The 22,102-nt window shown below is 39.4% G+C and overlaps 2 protein-coding genes across 4 annotated transcripts; both read left to right on the forward strand.

The window, feature by feature from the left end:
- Nucleotides 1–342: 342 nt before the first annotated feature.
- LOC110156194 (histamine N-methyltransferase-like) lies at nucleotides 343–7,163 on the forward strand. 3 transcript variants are annotated; one of them, XM_055150066.1, is made up of 7 exons: nucleotides 343–415; nucleotides 3,144–3,284; nucleotides 4,090–4,142; nucleotides 4,553–4,660; nucleotides 5,422–5,552; nucleotides 5,706–5,799; nucleotides 6,555–7,163. In XM_055150066.1, exons 2-7 carry the CDS (start codon nucleotides 3,148–3,150, stop codon nucleotides 6,914–6,916), a joined length of 885 nt encoding a protein of 294 aa, XP_055006041.1. In that variant the 5' UTR covers nucleotides 343–415; nucleotides 3,144–3,147; the 3' UTR covers nucleotides 6,917–7,163. The 3 variants fall into 3 exon arrangements, with proteins under 3 accessions (XP_055006041.1, XP_055006048.1, XP_055006053.1); XM_055150073.1 differs by having other exon boundaries at nucleotides 359–411; XM_055150078.1 differs by lacking the exon at nucleotides 343–415 and adding an exon at nucleotides 4,263–4,374 and having other exon boundaries at nucleotides 3,145–3,284.
- A 9,714-nt stretch (nucleotides 7,164–16,877) lies between these two features.
- Nucleotides 16,878–20,959, forward strand: LOC110156182 (histamine N-methyltransferase A-like). The gene is made up of 6 exons (XM_020920381.2): nucleotides 16,878–17,366; nucleotides 17,754–17,806; nucleotides 18,268–18,375; nucleotides 18,452–18,582; nucleotides 19,980–20,073; nucleotides 20,272–20,959. The coding sequence occupies exons 1-6, from the start codon at nucleotides 17,218–17,220 to the stop codon at nucleotides 20,622–20,624; spliced, it is 888 nt and encodes a 295-aa protein (XP_020776040.1). The 5' UTR covers nucleotides 16,878–17,217; the 3' UTR covers nucleotides 20,625–20,959.
- Nucleotides 20,960–22,102: the final 1,143 nt, after the last annotated feature.

Genomic DNA, 22,102 nt, shown 5'->3' on the forward strand with positions numbered 1-22,102 from the left:
AGATGGAACAGCGTTTTCCGTTTGAGGGCAGAATACAGCCTAAATATGAAGGGTTTGTGGGATAAACGTGCAAATGAAACAACTTCAGGAATGTTTTTAGTGAAGAAACAATATTTCATCATAGATCAGAAAATAGCGTTATAAACTCTGAACGTAGGTCTGTGATCGGAGAAATCCGGGGATTTTGAGTAGGCTTAGACGCTATTTCATTTTGAAATTGATTTAATTGTTTATTTTGCTCTTGGTATGAATTCTTGTGCTTATACCTTTAAAAAGTTTGTGTGTGGTCATAAAAATGTGAACTGAAATAATAACTAACCAATACCAGTCATTCCTTGACCTACAGCGGAGGGAGGGTTCGCCCCAGCTGGTTCCGCTTCCCTGTTTTACGCGCTCGAACAGCAGCTGCACGTACTGTAAGTAGCCTACACGTTATGGTGTGATCTGAATGATATGAGAAATGTGATAGATCTCTGCAGTATAAACGTAAAGAGCAGTGCACAAGCCATGGTCGATGTGTCGAACACGTAGTTTTCGTAGTCTTCGCTGATGCCATTTGTAAGCCGTACAGGTCCAGTAGCTCATTTTTAGAGAGAAAGCCTCGTCACTGGCAGTGAGAGGAGGCAAGCTGCGCTCGTCTGACGTGTAGGCTGTCCGGGTGCATAGACGGTTCGTTTTGGGAACAAGTGAACACAATTGTGCAGCGCTGTATATCCTGGTCCATGCATAAGCAGTCATGTTATCGCCTACTACGCCAAAGCAACACTTCAAACATCAAACTAGATAGCTACAATACAGAGGCATTGCGAACCAAGCCTTGAATGATATAAGCAGCCATAAACACGTACTCTCGTTGGCCAGATAAAAGGCTACAGAAAGGCCTACAGTAGGTCTAACAGTTGCATAAACCAGTCATTTCGACAAAAAGTTATAAGTGGCCGATAGGATGAATTGGTTACAGAAGGTCCAAAAATGTAAATGCATAACATACATAATGTTTAGGTCAAGCCATTGCTTATCACACAATGTCACTTTACTTTTCACTGCATTTAATAATGAATCTTAATAATAAAGTAGCCTATTGTTCTGTAGTCGTGTAGTCTAATAAAGTAAAGTTCTACCAGTAAAGTAGAATCCTAATTTGTCCGGGGGTAGATAAATTTCCCACACTTTGCAGCTAAATCGCAGTCTACCATGTTATGAACCTTTAAAGAACTAAACTTTGGCTTATCATGTTGGTATTGTCGGAGTTTAAGGGGGGCAGTGCCTCCCCTAGTGGCTGAAGTTTAAACTACAGCCAGAAAGCAAAGTTGAGATTTATTACCTCCGCCAAGGAGGTTATGTTTTTGCCGGCGTTTGTCTGTTTGTTTGTCTGTTAGCAACATAACTTAAAAAGTTATGGACCGATTTTGATGAAATTTTCAGGATTTGTTGGAAATGTGAAAAGGAAGAACTGATTTCATTTTGGGGGTGATCCGGAAGAAATCCTGGATTCTGGATCACTTTGAAATTTTTGTTAACATTGTGGTAAATGGGGCCAAAAATTTTGTTTCTCAATATCTCGGTTAATTATTGACCAAACCCCATGAAATTTGACTCAGGGATGGACAATGGGATCCTCTTTCATATTCCAAAGGCTGATCCGGATCTGATCCAGAAGACTGATTTTATCGCAATTTATATAAAAAATGGGGGTAGTCCTTGGCGGAGGTCTGCGCTCTCTGAGTGCTTTTCTAGTTAATTCTGTAGCACAGAGACTGTTCAAATCCAGTGTCTCCATCATGCGATCTGTGCTCTGTGCCTGCTCAGCTCTCCTTTCTTGCCTCATGTTGTGTTTATTATATGGATTATACTGTAACTAAATATAAGACCATCTCATAGACCTTTACAAGGACAGATAATGGTATCACTGTTGTTTAAACATATGTAAATTACAATCCAAATTTCTAATAGGGGGGACCTAGGGACAAGAGAACACACAGTTTGTAAGAGCTATTTGTCTATTTGGGTTTATACTAAGATATAGTTATTTGTAGACTATATTTATTTGTGCCAAATTAATTTAGGAATTCAGTTTTCGCAGATTTACATCTCTCTTTCTGTGTCTCTGTCTCTCTTTCCCTTTTTTTTTTTGTCTTGTTATTTATATCTTGGCACCTTTTTTATTGATTGGTTTTAGTCCATGAGTGCCTAGGAGATATAAGTGGGTATGCAGGTTGTCCAGAGGGTAAAATGTTTTTTTACCAGTCAGCAGGAGACTTGATCATGTAACTTGTTTGGACAGCGCATAGTTTATTTAACTCCCCTCTTGGTTGGTTTGAGAGGGGAGTTAAAGAAGCTAGTTTGTTAAGAAAGAGAATGATTCTTTAAACAGAAATGGAGGCCTCAGACACCATCTATCTCCTATTTACAACTCCATCCTCAAACGAAATCAAAACAAACAAGAGAACAATAGGTGTTGCCAGATCAGGTCCAGAGGTGTGAAAGCTCCATTATGGCCCTGAATGGTTATGCTAATAAGACCCCACACTCTGTGTAGTTCAATAGGCCTAACTAACTAACATAAACTGTAAACAAGTAGGTGTGTTAGTTTCAGAGGAGTTAGTTAGCTCCTCCCTGCAGACACATAAAAGGAAGTGTCCACCAGCGTTCTGACCAGAACTGAAGAAGCAGCTTGGATGAGCTGTGAAATGTATTCGACGAAACAAACTTTTGTCCAGTCCACAAACTGTGTTGCCACATCAACACTGTAATAAACAATTAAATACAGTTAAAATAGACCAAAATGTTAAAATACAAATAAACTTTGATCAACCATCTAAAACCATTAATCACCTCTAACAGATAACCACAAGTTTGGGCCCAGCAAGCACCCTGGCCACCCACAGGAAACTGTCCCTGCCTGTCAAACAGTCACCTCCCCCTCCTCATCAATACACTTTTATCCATGGTATTTAAATCATGGGTCCTTAAAAAAATCATAGGGATACTCGAGTGCATGTAAATACATACTCACAATTTTCTAATATAGTTGGGATTAAGAAATCATGTCTTTGATCCTATCCAACTTCATTTACGTTGAGAACAGTGCCGCCTCCTCCACATCATGTTCGGTTTATAAAATGTATATTTTTTGTCAACAGTCCAATGGCTTCTCCACTCCAGTGCCTAGTCCATGATGATGGCCGATACCAAAAATCATTTGAGCTGTTTTTGGAGCGCTCCTCTGAACATCAGGCTATGAGAGACTTCATCCTCAACACACTGCCTGACATAGTGGCCAGGTAATGCACTAGACTGAGATTTACTAAACTTGAAAAAAAAAAAATCTAAAAGTTGATAATGCTACAAAGTCTGTATTTTGTTCTTATTTGGACTGGTAATACCAAGTTTAATCATACTACAGAAAGTATTTAAATGCATGTGACGATTTTTTTCCTTTCAGTTTGTGGGGGAGTACCTGTGTGGTAAATTTTACATATAAAAGGCTAGTTCTAAATTATAAAAAGGAATCACAATTTATGGTAAAATCTTTACAGTAAAATACCAAATTCAAAATGTGACCACCAATAAATGTGACAAATAACAATGGCAAATCAGAATGTCTCTGCCATCCTTTTTATTTCTATAAGAATCCAATGAAAGGTCCAATGAGCACCTATTTTGTGAGCTTTGATCCAGTGCAGCACTCCAATACTGCCATTTATTTTATTTTTTTAGAAATTAAAATGTTTTTATTTGTCAAATATTGTCCAAATTAGACAAGCTTTGATTTCTGTTTACAGTATGGTTGCTGGGTAACAGATGTAATTGCTGCAATGCATGTCAATTCCCATGTCCAACAACTAAGTAAAATAAAATGATAAATAATAATAAATAAATAATTAAAATCACACATAATAGAAATGTAATAAGTAAGTAAGTAAGCTTGTGCTCATCTTATAATATGTAAAAAAATATATATATATATATATATATATATATATATATATATTATTTATTTATTTATTTATTTATTTATTTATATATAAAATCTCTTCCCCAAGTGAAGGCTGATTGATACCATTTATAATTATTGTCTCTTCTCAGTGTTGGCAACGGGAAGTCACAGCTAAATGTCATTGGAGTTGGGAGTGGGGCAGGTAAGATCTTGGAGTAATAAATGACTTAGTAAGCAGACAACTAAGGTGACCACTCATGCTCTAATCAAAGGGTCATCCAGGGGGCTTTGACCGAGTAACTGCACTTTTTATACACATCAGGGAACTGCACTTCATTTTCATCAGACTGCTTGTGATGTCATTACCCAAGATCATAGTGACCCCATCCACAGCCAACTCTGGATGCACACCTCTGGACACTTCACCCTAAAAGGTGTTTTAGTACATTCAAAACATTTCAGTTGTGTTCCCAGGTATTTGAGTGAAATTTGTACGATACTGGATTAACAGCTTATGAGGTCAAAATATGTCAGCTGCATGTTGTCTGCATCTCATTATAAAGCATTATATTGTCCGCTGTACTGTGTAATCATCACTTGCCTGTGATGTAGGTAAGATTGACCTGGAGATGATCTCTCAGCTGCGTCTGAAGCACCCAGGGGTGCTGGTGGATAACGAGGTAGTGGAGCCCAGCAGCCAACAGCTCCATAACTACAAAGGTACAAGCTTTAGTGACACATTAATTTCAGTATATTCACTCATTGTGAAATGAAGCAATGGATATTGGGAACTGCACTTTAATTAAATTAACTAAAGTAATAATTAATTATTTATGTAATAAATTTGTGTTATAGCTTTAATTATAATGCACTTTAAGAAATAGCTGGAAGATTTAGAGTGGCTAATGTTATTTATTTTGGGCAGGAGTAGCTAATTGTAAAGACTTCTTCCACAAATACAAGCATTTACTATTTGTATTCTATGTCACCAAGTGGTTTCAAAAGCAAAACAGTTGTTCTATCACTCAACTGTAGCAGCCAGTATTAGAAGTGTATTAATGCTGTAGTACTTGATAGCACCATATGGTGGCGCCTCTCTATGTCGTTTTACTGTAAGGTCACATGTCATCACTTGTTACAGTGCTATGTAAAGGACACGCACACAGAAACTCACTGATCTCTGTTTCATGTATGATCCAGACTTAGCTCCGTGGAGACCTGAAATGGTATGGTTTCTGAATGTGTAATAAACCAAATATCACTGGAAATCTACAATTCTGAGCACATGTTAATAGCGCATGTTAATAGCTATAGCTAGCTTTCTCATGTGTTTATAGAAGCATTGTTATAATGTTGACATTTGTGAAATAATGAATGGCAGTATAGGGGTATATGACTTAAAATGATCAAACATAATCAAAACTTTAATCCAAAAAGAAACATGTCAATCAAAGTGACTTCTGTCTGTTTATTTGATACAGTGATGGTCAACCAGAAGCCAGATTTAGACTACATTAAGTTTACCTGGAACAAAATGACAGCCTCTGAGTTTGAGGAGCAGTGGAGACAGAACAATATCACTAAGAAGGCCGACTTCATTCACATGGTCCAGGTTTGTGCACTTTTCCTTTGGCAGGTCCTATTAACAGTATTTCACATCAGTTATTCTCATGAGGATCTCATGCTCTGTGCTAAACTTTAGTTGTGTTAAACATAATTAGTCTGACTATGAGAGTCACCAGCTCAGTATCTGCTCAATCCACAGGTACTGTACTATGTCAAAGATCCTGGAGCCACCATCAACTTCTTTCAGAGCCTCCTCGACAAAAATGGAAAGCTGCTGATTCTTTTAGTGTCGGGTAAGTTGACATACACATGCTTTATATGCTTTGAGACATCAGTCTATTTTGTGCTGTTGAGAGATCGCCACCGAGGGAGGAATCAGGTTTTGTCAAACTGCATTTATTGGGGAAATAGTGCTGGTCTCCCAAGCACAACAAATCACCTTTAATCTCAATCAATAAAAGGCTTTGTAGTTAGATGCAGGACTATATTCATGCCATACTCCATACAGCTTTATAACATCTCACCTTTATGTAACAAATAAGCCTATGTTTCTGTAAATCATCATATCATTTTTACAATGTTGTCCTTATGATCTCTTGTATATAATGTAGCTGTGATATACTGTCTTTAAATGACTATATTTCAGTTTTTTTCTTGTACATATACATTTATATAATTATGTCTTATTTGACACCAGTCTCTTGCTATTTTTTATTGCTACTTACTTAGGTGTTTTGTTACCTTTTTTATATTTTTTACTGTTTGTTATTGTAATGTCATGTGATGTGTGAACTACTGTGTCCAAGTAATTTCCCTTGTGGGTCATTGAAGCTGGTTTAAATCTAAGTCTAAGATGCACATTAATACATAATACAATATCTGAGGGAGAAAAAAAAAAAAAGCTTTACAAAAAAAAATTTGGCTACCATAGCTTTACATCCATGCTTCAATGTTGCAAACTCTGAAAGTAAACATTGTGACTTTCTAACCTGTTGGACAAAAAGAAACAACACAAAATTATATATGTATGTTGTATGCACTCTTTCAGGTGACAGTGGTTGGGGGAAGCTTTGGGAAACTTTCCGCAGTCAGCTGTGCAACACTGAGATCAGTCAGTGTGTGACCACTGCAGACATCAAGAGCCTGCTGGACGCCCGCAGAGTCCCCTATAAGAGCTACGAGCTGCAGTCTCACATGGACATCACTGAATGTTTCACTGACGGAGACGAGACCGGAGAGCTGATGTTGGACTTTCTCACTGAGGTCCTGCACTTCAGTAAAACCGCCTCACCTGAGCTCAGACAGGGGGTGCTGAGGCTGCTGAGAGACCCCCAGTGCAGTTTAGAGAAAGAAGGAAGGGTCCTGTTTAATAATAATCTGGGTGTCATAGTTGTGGATGCACTCAGTTAAAAAAGCCTTACTGATGTATGTGTGACACTAGACTGGTTTAGGTCACTATAACATACAATAAATGTAGAAAACCTTGATCAAGATATTTCTGAATAGCACTTTCTGTGTGCAGAATTATATTTGATTTATTTGTTTATTTAGCATGTAGTTATAGTGTAATGAATTTACAAAATTTTAAACCAATGCATTTTATTAGTACTGAACTGTCTATTAGTGACTGAAAAAAATAAAAAAGACATTTAATGGCTTATTGGATTTTCACTGAGTAATTGAGGGCAAGGTTTTTGTCTCTGTAGTTCCTCCCAGCCACTAACTCTTTAAGAAATTGTGACAGTGAAGCAATCACAGGTTTACTTCTCCAACACAGCTTACCTGAGGTGCTACACATGTAATTAGTACAAATTTACTAAATATTTACTAAATCATGTGGTGTGCAATGAGATAACTAATATTCAGAGAGCTGATGTGGGCCTGCTCATGGCCCCATAGTTCAGCCGCCATATGTTCAAGTTCACCCCTGTGACCAAAAGGGTGACGTTTTCGGGTTTGGGACAGGTCTCTCACTGCTGTGTTGGCTTACAGGCTGAAGGGGACTAGACAGTGCACCGACTGGAGACTTGTTCTACTGGGTGACTGCTACGCCCATGTGGGCAATGACATTGACACCTGGAGAGGGGCGATTGGGAGGAACGGGCTTCCTGATCTGAACACAAGTGGTGTTCTGTTATTAGACTTCTGTGCTAGTCACAGTTTGTCCATAACAAACACCATGTTCAAGCACATGAGTATCCATCAGTGCATGTGGCAGCAGGATACCCTAGGAGGTCGATGTTCAAAGTTGTCGTGTCATCTGACCGTCGACCACGTGTCTTGGACACTCAGGTGAAGAAAGGGGCAGAGCTGACAACCAATCACCACCTGGTGGTGAGCCGGAAAGACTTGGCAGACCTTAGCATGTAGTGAGGGTCTGTTGGGAACATCTGGCAGAACCCTATGTCGGGGCGACCTACAACTCACCCCTCTGGGAGAGCTTCTCTCAGATTCCGGGGGAAGCTGAGGACATGAAGTCCGAGTGGGCTTTATTCTTGACATCTATTGTCAATGTGACCGCTCGTAGCTGTGGCCTTAAGGTCTGTGTTGCCTGTCGTAGTGACAATCCCTGAACCCGGTGATGGACATCGAAAGTAACAGATGCCGTCAGCCTAAAGAAGGAGTCATGTTGGGCCTTGTTGGCTCGTGGAACTCCTGAGGCAGCTGATGGGTACTGGTTGGCCAAGCTCGCTGCAGCCCGTGCGGTCGCAGAGGCAAAAACTCAGGGTTGGGAGGAGTTTGGGGAGGCCATGGAGGAGGACTATCGGACAGCCTCAAAGAAATTCTGGCAAACCATCGGATGCCTAAGGAGGAGGAAGCTCTGCTTCACCAACACTGTTTACAGTGCGGGGGAAGAGCTTTTGACCTCGACTGGGGATGTTGTTGAGTGGTGGAGTGGTGGAAGGAATACTTTGAGGATCTGCTCGATCCCACCGTCACATCTTCCGAGGCTGGGGACTCGTCCATGGGACTCATCCATGGGACTCGTCCCAAGTGTGAAGCGGCTGGGATGAAGATCAGCTCCTCTGAGGAAGATCAGAAGAGTCCAATTAATCCAATTAACTGGACCAATGAATCGATAGATTTAATAGGGATTCACTATCCAGAAGACCTTAAAGAAACTGTTGAACATAATAATAATAGGAAGATAGAAAAAAAAATTACAGAACTTTACAGTTCTGGGGAAATGCTCTAACAACACAACGGAAAGTTACATTGGTTAATTCTTTGGTTGTTCCCCAATTGTGTATACTTATTAATGATTCTCCCTTCACCAGGTACTGAGTTCTAAACTACTTGAACAAAAAATCTTCAAGTTCATGTGGAACAATAAACCAGATAAAATTAAAAGGCAATACATACAGAATTATTTTGAAAATGGATGGCATAGTGACATTGTTACAGAATGGGAAGACCAAGCACCAAACCATGGGGAGCTCCTTGTGACAGGGCAGCTGTGGAGCAAGAGGAGAAATTACTGATGCTGATAATATCTAGCTGATAGCTGAAAGTCCTGACAACATTGTTCATCATGTATCACTCTAAAGTAGTGCGGTTGTTGTGGGACTGCTCTGGTGAAAATAGTTAAAGCTTTTGTTTAACCAGACAGTCTACATTCTTTCTCTCACTTATGGGCAGGTGAGATCTGTGAGTCATTACCCAGACCACATGAGCGGTTGAAATTGCATGGCAAGAAGAGCAACCCCTCAGAGAGCCCTCATGTCACGTCTAAGGGCCAGTTACAGTAAATGAAGGCAGTCCTTAAGTTTAAATGATTGTAGGTATCTCTTCTCTTGTTTTCTTTTTGTCCGAACAGTGCATCATGTCGCACCTGCGGTACAGTTTTATGACACTGACAAATACACAAAGACTCTACAGGATAATCTGAATCGCTGTGGTCAACATCTTTGACCACAGCGACAACCCCATTTTTGGGGTTCAATATTTATTATGAGTAATTTTTTTGTACTAGTGGGGATTATTAGTTATTGATCGAATTAGATTTTAGCTGTAAATGGCTGAATTATGATGTAAAACTATACAGTCTAATGCATTCTGCCATTGATGTATTGCAGCTCATGGTTTTTAACAGTACTGTACATTAAGAATACTCTTTGGGAGATAATTCTACTTTATGGTTTGTGTTCAGTATTATTGTTTATCGTCTTTATTTACTTTTTTATGGGAGGGCAAACTAAGAAGGTAAGGGTAAAGAAAAAAAGAAGAAAAGAAAAAGAAAGGGAAGAATATTTATTCTGATAATTAATTGATAATTATTTTTTCCTCTTGTTTTTTCTCCTTCCCCTCTTCTCCTTTCATTACCACTTTGTTATTTATTTATTTCTCTCTCTTCTAGATAGTGTCAGTACAGTTAAGGACAGTGGGCCTTCTTCCTGGTCACACCTTGAGCTGGACAGGGTGGCTCAATTGTCAGTGAGGAAACCCTCTGACCCATTGGAGAGTTGGTCTGTCTCCGCTGTTGAGTAGGTCCGAAAATTTATATATATATATATATATATATATATATATATATATATATATATATATATATATATATATATATATATATATATATATATATATATATATATATATATATATATATATATATATATATATATATATATATGAAATGTGTTTCTCACATTCCACGGTGGTAGGTCTCTCTCACCCTCATTCAGCTCGGGTCCTCTACCAGAGGCCTGGGAGCTTGAGAGTTCTGCGCAGTATCTTTGCTGTTCCCAGTACTGCACTTTTCTGGACTGAGATGTCCATTGTTTTTCCCGGTATCTGTTGTAGCCACTCTTCCAGTTTGGGGGTTACAGCCCCGAGTGCTCCGATCACCACAGGCACCACTGATGCCTTTACTTTCCAGGCTCTCTCCAGCTCTTCCTTGAGCCCCTGGTATTTCTCTAGCTTCTCGTGTTCCTTTTTCCTGATATTACCATCGCTTGGTATTGCGATGTCCACCACCACGGCTCTGCTCTGTTTCTTATCCACCACCACTATGTCTGGTTGGTTCGCCATCACCATTCTGTCAGTCTGTATCTGGAAGTCCCACAGGATCTTGGCTCGGTCATTCTCCACAACCTTTGGAGGTGTTTCCCACCTTGATCCTGGGGTCTCCAGCCCGTACTCTGCACAGATGTTTCTGTACACTATGCCCGCCACTTGGTTATGTCGCTCCATGTATGCTTTCCCTGCCAGCATCTTACACCCTGCAGTTATGTGCTGGACTGTCTCAGGAGCCTCTTTGCACAGTCTACACCGTGGGTCTTGTCTGGTGTGGTAGATCTGGGCCTCTATTGCTCGAGTGCCCAGGGCCTGCTCCTGAGCAGCCAGGATCAGTGCCTCTGTCTCTCTCTCTCTCTCTCTCTCTCTCTCTCTCTCTCTCTCTCTCTCTCTCTCTCTCTCTCTCTCTCTCTCTTCTCTCTCTCTCTCTATATATATAATTTTTTTTTCTTTGAATTGCAGGGTGTGGTAAGGAGGAGGGGGTGGGGTCTTGCAGCAAAGGTGGAGAGTTCGGAAAGAATAAAGTCAGGAATTCCCAATGTGATGATTAATAACATAATAACTAGTTAAAAAATAATAAACAGGTTGATAGTGGTATGGGTGGCATATGAGTAAAGAAGAATGTGAGTTGAATAGTGTGAATTTGTTAACATTAATAACCATAAACGTCACCCTTTGGCACAATGGTTGATTATGGAGTTTTTACTACTATTGAGGAGATACAAAAACATTAGATAAATGGGTAATAATGATAAATTAATATTGCTCATTGTAAATAATTCTAATGATCCTAATGATAATTGAAACAGTAATTATAAATATAAAAAAATCTATAGTAAAAGTAATAAATGCTAAGTGCAAAAGCTTATGTAAATATCATACTTCAAAATTTGCACAATACATGTGCTTCACAGAACTGTAGCCACCTTATTCTGCCCTGCCCACTTTTACATCGGTTACCGACCTTCACAGTTTCTCTGACTGGCTTGAAAATGGTTTTGTATTCTGTGTAACTTATTCCAAATAATAATAATCAAATACAACATCTTTTATTCAGACATATCTCTACAGTATTTTTATTATTTGCTCATCAAGAACAAAATAGCCTATGTGAAAATTGGGTTAGTGACAGTTTTGAGTATGTGCATTATTACCAAACAAGCGTGTGGTATTTCATATAGCTGTTTGCTTGGTTTTGTAGTTATGTAACTCATATTAGCACCATTCTTTTGCACTCTGACCATGGTGGCCACAGTCTTGACACTGGTGTTGGTCTCTAAATCTTGATAAAATTCTGTCTTTATTTTCATTATAACCATGTTCTTGTCAAATTAAGACTTTTTTCTTTGAAAATTACAACTTTAATATTGGAAGCGCCAGGCAAGTCCAAACAAATGGTTGACTGTTGATTGACCTGGAGATGCTCTCTTAACTGCATCTGAAGCACTCCGGGGTGCTTGTGGATAACCTACGATAACGAAGTCGTGGAGCCCAGCAGTTCTGTAACTACAGCACAAGCTTTAGTGTATAACATGTAGATTTGATTTGATTTATTTGTTTATTATTTTATATTCTCATTGAACATGGTAGCCTTAATAAAACTTCACTAGTTTTTGATCAGAAAATTGCAAGTGTGCCTAAATGAATAACTTATATTTTGCAATCTCAAGTTTGCTCATATTTTAGATCTTTTAGCATACAATGTATGATGTAAAAAGCATTTATTGTTTAGAATAAATTAAAATCAGGTACAGGCCATTTAATTATTGTAGGCTATTGTTGTGTGTGTGTGTGTGTGTGTGTCAGCTGGTGTGAGCAGGCAATGCAGACTCCTGTGTTCACCTTTTACCATAGATGTAAATAAGGTATACTTGTATTATTTTTTGTTAAACTTCTTTTGAACATTGTAAACAAAAGCTGAATAGTTCTGTCATAACCAAAATAAAAATCAATTAATCAATAGTCCAGTATTATAATATGGAGCTCCATTAGTGACCAGTGTATTGTCTGTGCTCAATCCACAAGTGCTGTACTATATGAAAGATCTTGGAGCCACCATCAGCTTCTTTCAGAGTCTCCTCAACAAGAACTGAAAGCTTCTGATTATCTTAGCAGCAGGTAGGTGAATACGCCACTCCCTCCTTTCTTCAATCTTCTTTTTGTACTACAAGGAAGTAATTGTGTCCAAAAAAAAACAATATCACTATTTTCTTTGATCACTGTTTTGATTTTATCACAGTACACTTAGTATGTTTATATTGCCTTTACAAATAAAGTCTCTCACTGAATGATGGAGCTTGACCATCAATAGGGGTGGCAGAAGGGATGTTTCTTGGTTTTATCGGGCTACATTAAAGGGCCCATATTACGGTATTTTCTGATCTGTTATAATGCTGTCTCCTCATCACAAACATACTTGGAGTTTTTCCTCATTTCATTCACACATTTAACACGCAAAATCTATATAAACTAAAAACAATTAGGGGAACACTTTATTTTTGGGATATCACAGACATATATTGGCGCATTGGAGTTTTCCACCGAGCTAGTTTGGAACCTTAGCGACCTGTGAATCAGTTTCATTGCCTTTGACCCAATTGCAATAAACAAGGTCTAGACAGGACTGTCAAAAGCGAGCCAACCTCCAAATCTGGAGTGAGTTACCTTGTGGTAGCCACGACGATTTTGTGCTCCTGACCTTCCGAATCGTTATTTCTTTCGTGTTTGAGGAATTTCTGATCATTTTGACTCTATTGCAAACATAATGCGTTACCTCCAGCCTTGTGAAGTCACACAGGCAGTCCAGCTGCTGGAGGATGGATCATCTGTACGTCAGGTGGCCAGATGGTTCAGAGTGTCTCCCAGTGTCATCTCCCATGCATGGAGTTGCTTTAGAGAGATGGGCCAGTACTCCAGGAGGCCTGGACAAGGCCAAATAAGGGCCACCACCCAACAGCAGGACAGATTTCTCCGTATATCTGCGATGCGGTCCAAGAGAAGCACTGCTAGGTCCCTTCAAGGAGACTTTCAGCGGGCCACTGGAGTACGCATTTCTGACCAGACTGTCAGAAACAGACTCCACGAGGGTGGCATGAGGGCCAGGCGGCCGTTGGTTGGGCCGGTTCTCACCGCCCAGCACCGTGCAGCCCAACTGGCCTTCAGCAGGGACCACCAGAATTGGCAAGTTCGCCACTGGCGCCCAGTACTGTTCACAGATGAAAGCAGGTACACTTTAAGTGCATGTGACAGACGTGACTGAGTCTGGAGACGCCGTGGAGAGCGATATGCGGCATGCAACATCGTTCAGCATGACTCATTCGGTGGTGGGTCAGTTATGGTCTGGGGAGGCATATCTCTGGAGGGTCGCACAGACCTGCATGTGCTTAATCAAGGTACCATGACAGCTGTTAGGTATAGAGATGAAATCCTCAGACCCATTGTTCTACCCTACGCCGGTGCAGTGGGCCCCGAATTTCTTCTGGTACAGGAGAATGCCCGGCCTCATGTAGCCAGAGTGTGCCGCCAGTTTCTGGAGGAAGAGGGCATCAATGCTGTGGACTGGCCCTTGCGTTCTCTGGACCTGAACCCCATTGAGCACCTCTGGGGCATTATGTATCGGCATATTCGGCAGCATCCAGAGACTGTCCAGGAGCTTACCAATGTGCTGATCCAGGTCTGGCAGGAGATCCCCCAGGACACCATCCGCCGCCTCATCAGGAGCATGCCACAACGTTGTTGAGAGTGCATACAGGCTCGTGGAGGGCATACCCACTACTAAAGTGGCTGTGCAATGTGCTGTGCTGCAAATTCATCATTTCTTCCATTGTCATTTCTCCCTACAGTCACTTTGTTTTTCTCATCATTTCATAATTCGGTCCTCCAAGAGTTAACTTTTGTTCTTCTTGGCCAGTTTGACGCTCCCAGTGTTCAGGGTACATTGGGAATTTAGTTTCAGTACAAAATTGTAACATTTGTGCATTCGACATTGAGTTTGGTAATAAAATACAAGTGTTCCCCTAATTGTTTTGAGCAGTTTATTTAGGCTGAATTCTTCTGTCAAACGAAATACCACTTTGTAATGTGGTAATACAGGAAGTGTATTACAATATGACTAGGCATCAGATCACAATTGCATTTTTATCTCCATGTCACCCAGCCCAACCAGAAAGCACTATGCTAGTTTATGTGTTTATTGATTTTTGGGGAGAGTGCTCAGGTGGTGATTTCCAAAGCTGTCCATAGGCAGCTGTGCCTTTCAGAGGGATGGCACGCTTCTCCATCTGTGTCCAGTGCAGACATCAAGAGCCTGCTGGACCCCTACAGAGTCCACTATAAGAGCTGCGAGCTGCACTCTTGTGTAGACATCACTGAATGTTTCACTGAAGGAGGTGACACTGGAGATTTGATGTTGGATTTTCTAACCAAGGTGCAGGACTTCAATAAAACTGCCTCACCTGAGCTCATACAGGGGGTGCTGAAGCTGCTCTGAGACTGTAGTGTAGAGAAGGAGAGTCATGACTATTGGTTACTCTGAGGCCATAGTAATAAATGCATCGGATTAAGTTTATATGGGAAAGTATAAAATAAAGAAAGAGGGCTGTGCTTTTTGGCCAGTTATGGATTTGTCACACAATACTCTAATTATCTGAATTGGTATTGCTATAAAATAAGATTAGAATCTTTATTTGTTCCATATAGACCTAAACAGCTTCTTTGCATACTTTGAAGCACAAAACAACACCCACCCACATATAAAACCACACCCCCTCTCGATGACCAGACTCTGTGCCTGTCTGGACGCACACCAACATCAACCCATGTAAAGCAGCAGGTCCAGACAACACCCTAGGTTGTGTGCTGAAGGATTGCCCAGAGGAGCTAAAGAATGTCTTTACAGACATCTTTAACACCTCCTTGCAGCAAGCCATTGTCCCATCTTCATTCAAAGTCGCCACCATCGTACCCGTGCCAAAGAAACCATCCCCATCCTGCTTCAATGACTACCGCCCTGTGGCGCTGACACCCGTCATCATGAAGTGCTTTGAATGGCTAGTCATGACTCACATTAAATCCATTTCCAGAGAGGCCACATCCAACCTCTGCCACTGACCATCGACAGTGCTGCTGTGGAGAGTGTGAGCAGCACTAAATTCCTGAGGGTGCACATCAGTGAGGACCTCTCCTGGACCACCAACACTGCATCACTGGTGAAGAAAGCTAAGCAGTGCCTCTACTTCCTGCAGAAACTCAAGCAGGCAAGTGCCTCATCACCATTCATGACCACATTCTACAGAGGGACCATTGAGAGGATCCTTTCCAGCTGCATCACTCTATGGGGCAGAAGCTGCACTGACCATGACAGGAGAGCCCTGCAGCGCATAGTGAACACAGCCAGGAAGATCACTGGTGCACCACTCCCCTCCCTGCAAGAAATATACATCACCCACCTAATCTGCAAAGCCATTTCAATTGTGAGTGATGCAGGTCACTGGGAGGAGGTGCAGGAGCCCCCATTCCCGCACCACCAAACTCACTTCATCAACAGCTTCATTCACCAGGCTGTTAGGATGCTGAACTATCTCCCCTCTCTAACCACCAGGTGGCCAGGAAGCTACGAATCTGTGTCTCCTTAAAGAAGACCTTTGGACCTTTCCTTTTATTTTATATATATTGTTTTTATTTTAGAAAATTGAGAGTGAGAACATAATTATATTTTTCATATGTTCCTATGTAAATTTTACAATAAACTTTTTTAAATTGAATTGAATATAGAGACTTTGCAGCTGATGTCATCAACATTCCCCTGTGGGTATGAAGCTAACTGAAAGCATTTCTCTTTTGAGGATGTGAGTCAAGTTAGAATTAATCTTAGCTTTATTTTAACAGTCTGACCACAAGAAGCCTAACTTGGCTGGAACTTGGTCGCAGCACACACTTCTTAGAATGACAGGATACTACTGTAGAAATATGCCACAGAAAATCCAGTTTTGATTGTTTATGTTTTATTCTAATTTCTAAAATATTCTAAATATACATAACAGTCTACTGTTAGACTCAGGGTCTACTTTACTAATAAGTTTGGCAAAGCACTTCAAATATAAAAATAACACAAACAGCAATACCACAAGAAGACTGAAAGATTTGTGGAGTTTTAACGCCATCTGTTGAATTTTTGGGATGATATCAACTGCACCCAATAGCTACAGCAATTGCAACAGGGCTTTGATAGAACAGCGAAAAGTGTTGTCTCTGAAGAGGAGTGGCTCGGAAAAACACACACACACACACACACACACACACACACACACACACACACACACACACACACACACACACACACACACACACACACACACACACACATTAGAAGCGCAACAGGTTTTCACCGAATTATAGGCTATTTGAGAGCATTTGAATGTGTACTATAATGTTAACTTTGATAAATTGTAAACAGTTTGACAACACAGAGTCAAACTTAAACCGTGCTTTTTGTTGTAGCTGTAATACAGAGTAATGTTCAGATCATTGCGTAACGCTCTTCCGTGACAGATCCAGAAGGTGGGGCAATGACCTGACAGTCGCTTAATATTAGGTTATAAGCGAGGCACAATTATACAAACTTGTTGAACAGATAAGAGAAGCCGGAAAGTTATTGCTCCGGGGATTTCTTGTGTTTAAAATCGCTTCAAGAAACGGACATGGCTGCAGAAAACAAAAAGAAAGAAAAGACAGCAACGTGCTACCAAGACTGCTGCGCCGAAGTCTTTAACTTTTACTTGGGGCACTCTGGAGAGCACGAAGCCATTCTGCAGTGTGTGCACAGCGTCCTGCCTGAAGAGTTCAAGAGGTAAACGTGAAACTACAGACTACGCCTCACATTAAACCTCGGTTGCAGTATTTAACATGTAGGACTTGATGGATAAATCGCCGTTGTGTGCGTAACAGAAACAGTAACAATATTCATCTCCACATAAGACCTCGGCGTAAAGGCCAAATAACAACATGTAATAGATGTAATAGATTTTCTTTTTTAATTAATAGTTACTTGCAAATATAAATGTGCATTTCTTTGTATCTACATTTTGATGAGATCCTTGTGAGAAAAGAGACTAGCATGTTAGATGAAACACAGAAGAATTATTAAGAATATTGCTGTTGCAGTGCATTCTGTATTTTGACATATAAAGTCACATAATGAGGCTTTGAAGAACTCTTTGTTTCTTTGTATCTACAGAATTGGAGCAGGTAAAAGCAGCCTGGATGTGCTGGGTGTGGGGAGTGGCGGAGGTATGTAAAGCATCAATCAATAATTATAATTCTTTACTTTGAATTAATTCTATGTGTCCATACTTAAATGCTGGATTAATAAAATAATTTTGACAAAATAACTCTATTGGGTGTAACTTGAACACCAGTCGGATTCGACAAAAGAAATGAAAACAAAAGGAAAAAAAAAAAAAAAAAAAAAAAACAAGTTTTGTCAGGTGCTAAGTGATTTATGGTCCTAATCTCCACTGAATACCTTGTCATATGAAATACTATAGGATGACTCAATGGTATGGCATTGAGAATGTAAAAAAAAATATTCAAAAATTTGAACCCTAACCCTATGTCGAGCATTTCTTTTTGTAAACACAAAAATACAAACATATGACTTATTGGTATGTCTAAATAGGTATTACAACCATGTCAGAAGTTTAGACTGTAATTTTCATCTCTTTATTTGTATGCATATTATTTGTTTGCAGGTCAGGTGGATGTCCAGATGTTGACATTGTTCCAGTCTACATTCCCTGGTGTCCAAATTACTTCAGATGTTGTGGAGGGCAGCATTAAGCTCAGTAACAACTTTAAAGGTAAATCTACACCATGAAACTGTAGAATATGAAACAAACCTGCATATACATTGTCCTCATGTTGTATTGTCCACAGCGTTGGTAGGTAAGACAGCCAACCTTAAGAATGTCCCATTCCAATGGCACATCATGCCAAGTGAGGATTATGTGAAGCAAGTCAAAGCAACAGAGCATGTGAAGAAGTTTGACTTCATCCACATGATTCAGGTAAAAGTTAAACTATGGAGGACATATATCTGTAAGTATGGGCACGCTCACTTGCATATGGAACACATTCAAACTTAAACCCAGAACAAAACCTGGATCAGACCAGCACTAAATCAAGCCTAAAACAGCACCAAATACCAAGTTTACAGCAGGACTAAACTGGGCTTAACTCAGGACCAAATCATGTGGCATGTGACCGCACCCCTGGAGTCTTCAGTTGGCTACTGGGGTTGGTTGCTTAGCTGCAAGAATGGCTTTATAGACCACAGACAATCCTACCACTCCCTGCGCCATTCATTTCTTGTTTTGCATGTTATGTAACATTTGGGCCCAGTCAAGCAGAAGTATACAGCAAGGCCAAAACTTCAAGTTAATGCATCTGATATGAAAATGTATTCAACAGATGGCATATGTACTCTAATTTATGAAACTGTTTACCTTTTTTCTGTACCATTTTTGGTTCTAAAGTTACATACGTTTTAAACAGACCATGTATGTAACATGGAACAAAAATTATTTCCCAAATTTCAAAGACCTGCAAATCATGTAAATAAATTGTCATATCTTGTGTTATTCGATCTTTGAACTGTTGATAAAGGTACATGATTTAAAAAAAATAAAATAAATTTAAATGATAAAAATTAGCTTGGAAGGACTGATATATTTTATAGAAATAGTTACCTTTCATTTTGAAGTAATATTAAAGTATTCAGAAGAAAAAAGCTGACAAATTATGCAAAATCATGCACCTTCTACTTGCTTGCAATTTTCCCTCCATTACCATGACCTTTCTTAATAAAAAATCTCATTGCTCAAAAAGCAAGAGGTTTTTCAACCTAATCTTGTACCATATGGTAGAAAACTATATTAAGCAAATATTCAAACCAGTTTGTTAAGGATATGTAAGTGGGAACCGCTAGTTATTGCTGTTTGTATTTATTGCCCAAAAAGTGCTGCATATTTCATTCCCTCCGTTACCGACATGAGTTTTAAAATTTTTTGTCAACAACTTGAAAGAATATCACAGGTTTAACTTTACCCTGTTGGAGTGTTAACTCTTTCCTACATTCTGATACCTTACTTATTTCAATGGTCCCTCTAGTTTCTGAATAAGAGCTATTTGAATGTTAAAAATCTGCCCGTTTCCCTCCGTTTCCGCTTGACCGGACCGATTTGTTTAAAAAACTATTTAAAATAAATAATTATATAATAATTATTAGTTAAAATATTTTTTGAAATGGCACAGCCCAAAAAGGAGTTACATATGTCTATGTATTAATCCTCTGCTGATGCTTTTCTTTCACTGTTATTTTAAATGAACTTTACCCACCTACGTGACTGCAGCACACAAAATTTGAACTTTGTTGCATGAACTGATGGCTTTGTTGGATTTATAGATGATCTATTATGTGGATGACTTGGCATCAACAATTGAGTTCTACCACGGGCTTTTGAAAGAGAATGGACGACTTATGATTATTGTTGAAACAGGTTAGTAGCACAAGCACAATATGTGTTCATTAAAAAAATAAGAAATAAATTACTTTACCAATACTATGCAATTATATTTATGATATCGGGGTAATTCAGCTTCTTGTTGCTTTCCTTGTTCTACACATTTAAAAACAATTATTTAATGTCATTGTCAACTTTAATGTAATTTTCTCTATAATGCTTTGTCTTCTGCAGCCAATGGAGGCTGGGACACTCTGTGGAAGACCCATTCGAAAGACCTGTGCACTCACACAATCACTGAGTACCGCTCATCTGCAGAGATAAAGGCCTGCCTCGACAAAATGGGCCTAAAATACGATGAGCATCCAGTTCCCAACACCTTTGACATAACAAACTGCTTCAACCCAAAGGATAAATTTGGCTGTGACCTGATCGACTACTTAACAGCTAAAGAAGACTTCTATGCATCCGTCACCTCAGAAGTCAAGGAGGCCATCTTGGATCTGCTCAAGAACAAGTGCAGCTCTCAGAAAGATGGAAAAATAATGTTTGACAGCACCCTGAGCTGCATACTGGTCCATGCATAAGTTCATTGAGAAAATACAGATAGGAAGCACTATTGCAAACTATGATTTTTGATTTTGCTTGCAAACAGCACTACCTAATACACTTAAGTACTATTTTTTATGCAACCAAAAATGCACTCAAATATGCATATGATTTTATTTTGATATTATTGTTTACAGTAGTTGCATGGTTTATTGTCATCAGAAGGAAATGTATTTGCTATTACCATGTCATTACACAATACAAAATACAAATGTGTAAACCAAATGTGACTGACTTGCACTCTAAGGAACCACCAGATACTGAGTTTTGTGTTTACAGTAATGACTGTGAATAAAATCTGATTACATTTAAAGGATTTGTGCCTATTTTTCATTTTAGAAATATTCTTAGTATAACTGTTTATATAGTCATAGTTATAGTTATAGTATATAGTCCCTTATTTTTTAAATGCATATTGCAATTTAGAATTCGTGCATCCCCTTAAAGGTGCACTTTGTAACTTTTCTGGTGAGGCACTGCACTAGTCGGTGAGATAGAAGAATGTTCCACAGTATGACACTCAACCTCTACTATACATGGAAACAAGCGCGGGACTGCATCAGGTCCAGTCACAGACAAGTTAAATCTGTGGAGTGGCAGCCACGCTCATAGTAACAATGCATGCTTTTCAGCATATGTTTGAGCAATAAATAGAATTGTTTAATGTCATATTGTGTAAAATCTCAGGCAATAATAATGTCTCCGTGGAGACAAGATGTAGTCACCACAACATTTATACAGGGCACCTTTACGTTTCCCCTTCCCCTTGAGAATTATCATTCTGTAACTAGGGCCTCCTAATGAAATAAAAAGAGGAGAGCGGCCTTGAGTCATCAGAACGTGTGGAGACTGTTGGTTGTGATGCCCACTCTCTGCCCGTTCTCCTCGCGAGTAAAACTGAATTAATCTCTTGTCTTCTTCTTGTTTATAATGTTTAGATAAACCTAACACCTCATCTAGATCAATATATGATTTTGCTTAGGCTTTGAAGGCTGTTGTCATGAGCTGCCCAACGCCTTTTACATGAAGTGCTTTAATTTTACCGCTAGATGTCACCAGAGCTTCGTGATCCCCAAAGGCCTGTCACCGTGAAAGTAGTGAGGCTGGAAAATCCTGTTTTGCGAATGTCAGACCTCAGCATGTAGTTGCCAGTTTGTCTTTTTTTTTTTTTTTTTTTTTTTTTTTTGTGGTTGTTGATATACTTTTCTCCTTAAATGACACCACTCAGCATTAGGCTTTATAGACCTATGCATTCCCGTAATTGAAAATGGAATTCATGTAGGATTATCATGAATGACTTTTTACCACAAAATAGCTCAATCACAAGAATATGCAGATATCTAATAGCTGAAGTCAAAACGGTTCTTTCTGAAAACGTAACTGGACTTTAATAGTTCATTTGTGAAGTGACGAACACTAACCCTTCGTTTGAAATAACAATAACAATGTGTATTTT

Source organism: Boleophthalmus pectinirostris, unplaced genomic scaffold, assembly GCF_026225935.1.
Source record: "Boleophthalmus pectinirostris isolate CB_2022bp ecotype Guang Dong unplaced genomic scaffold, ASM2622593v1 HiC_scaffold_1, whole genome shotgun sequence".
NCBI lineage: Eukaryota > Metazoa > Chordata > Actinopteri > Gobiiformes > Gobiidae > Boleophthalmus > Boleophthalmus pectinirostris.

Coding starts and splice junctions, on each gene's coding strand:
- LOC110156194 (XM_055150066.1), top strand. CDS start 3,148: ATGGCTTCTCCACTCCAGTGCCTAGTCCATGATGATGGCCGATACCAA. Junction 4,661..5,421: donor ACAGCTCCATAACTACAAAG/GTACAAGCTTTA, acceptor TATTTGATACAG/TGATGGTCAACCAGAAGCCA. Junction 5,800..6,554: donor GCTGATTCTTTTAGTGTCGG/GTAAGTTGACAT, acceptor GCACTCTTTCAG/GTGACAGTGGTTGGGGGAAG.
- LOC110156182 (XM_020920381.2), top strand. CDS start 17,218: ATGGCTGCAGAAAACAAAAAGAAAGAAAAGACAGCAACGTGCTACCAA. Junction 18,376..18,451: donor GCTCAGTAACAACTTTAAAG/GTAAATCTACAC, acceptor TATTGTCCACAG/CGTTGGTAGGTAAGACAGCC. Junction 18,583..19,979: donor ACTTCATCCACATGATTCAG/GTAAAAGTTAAA, acceptor TTGGATTTATAG/ATGATCTATTATGTGGATGA.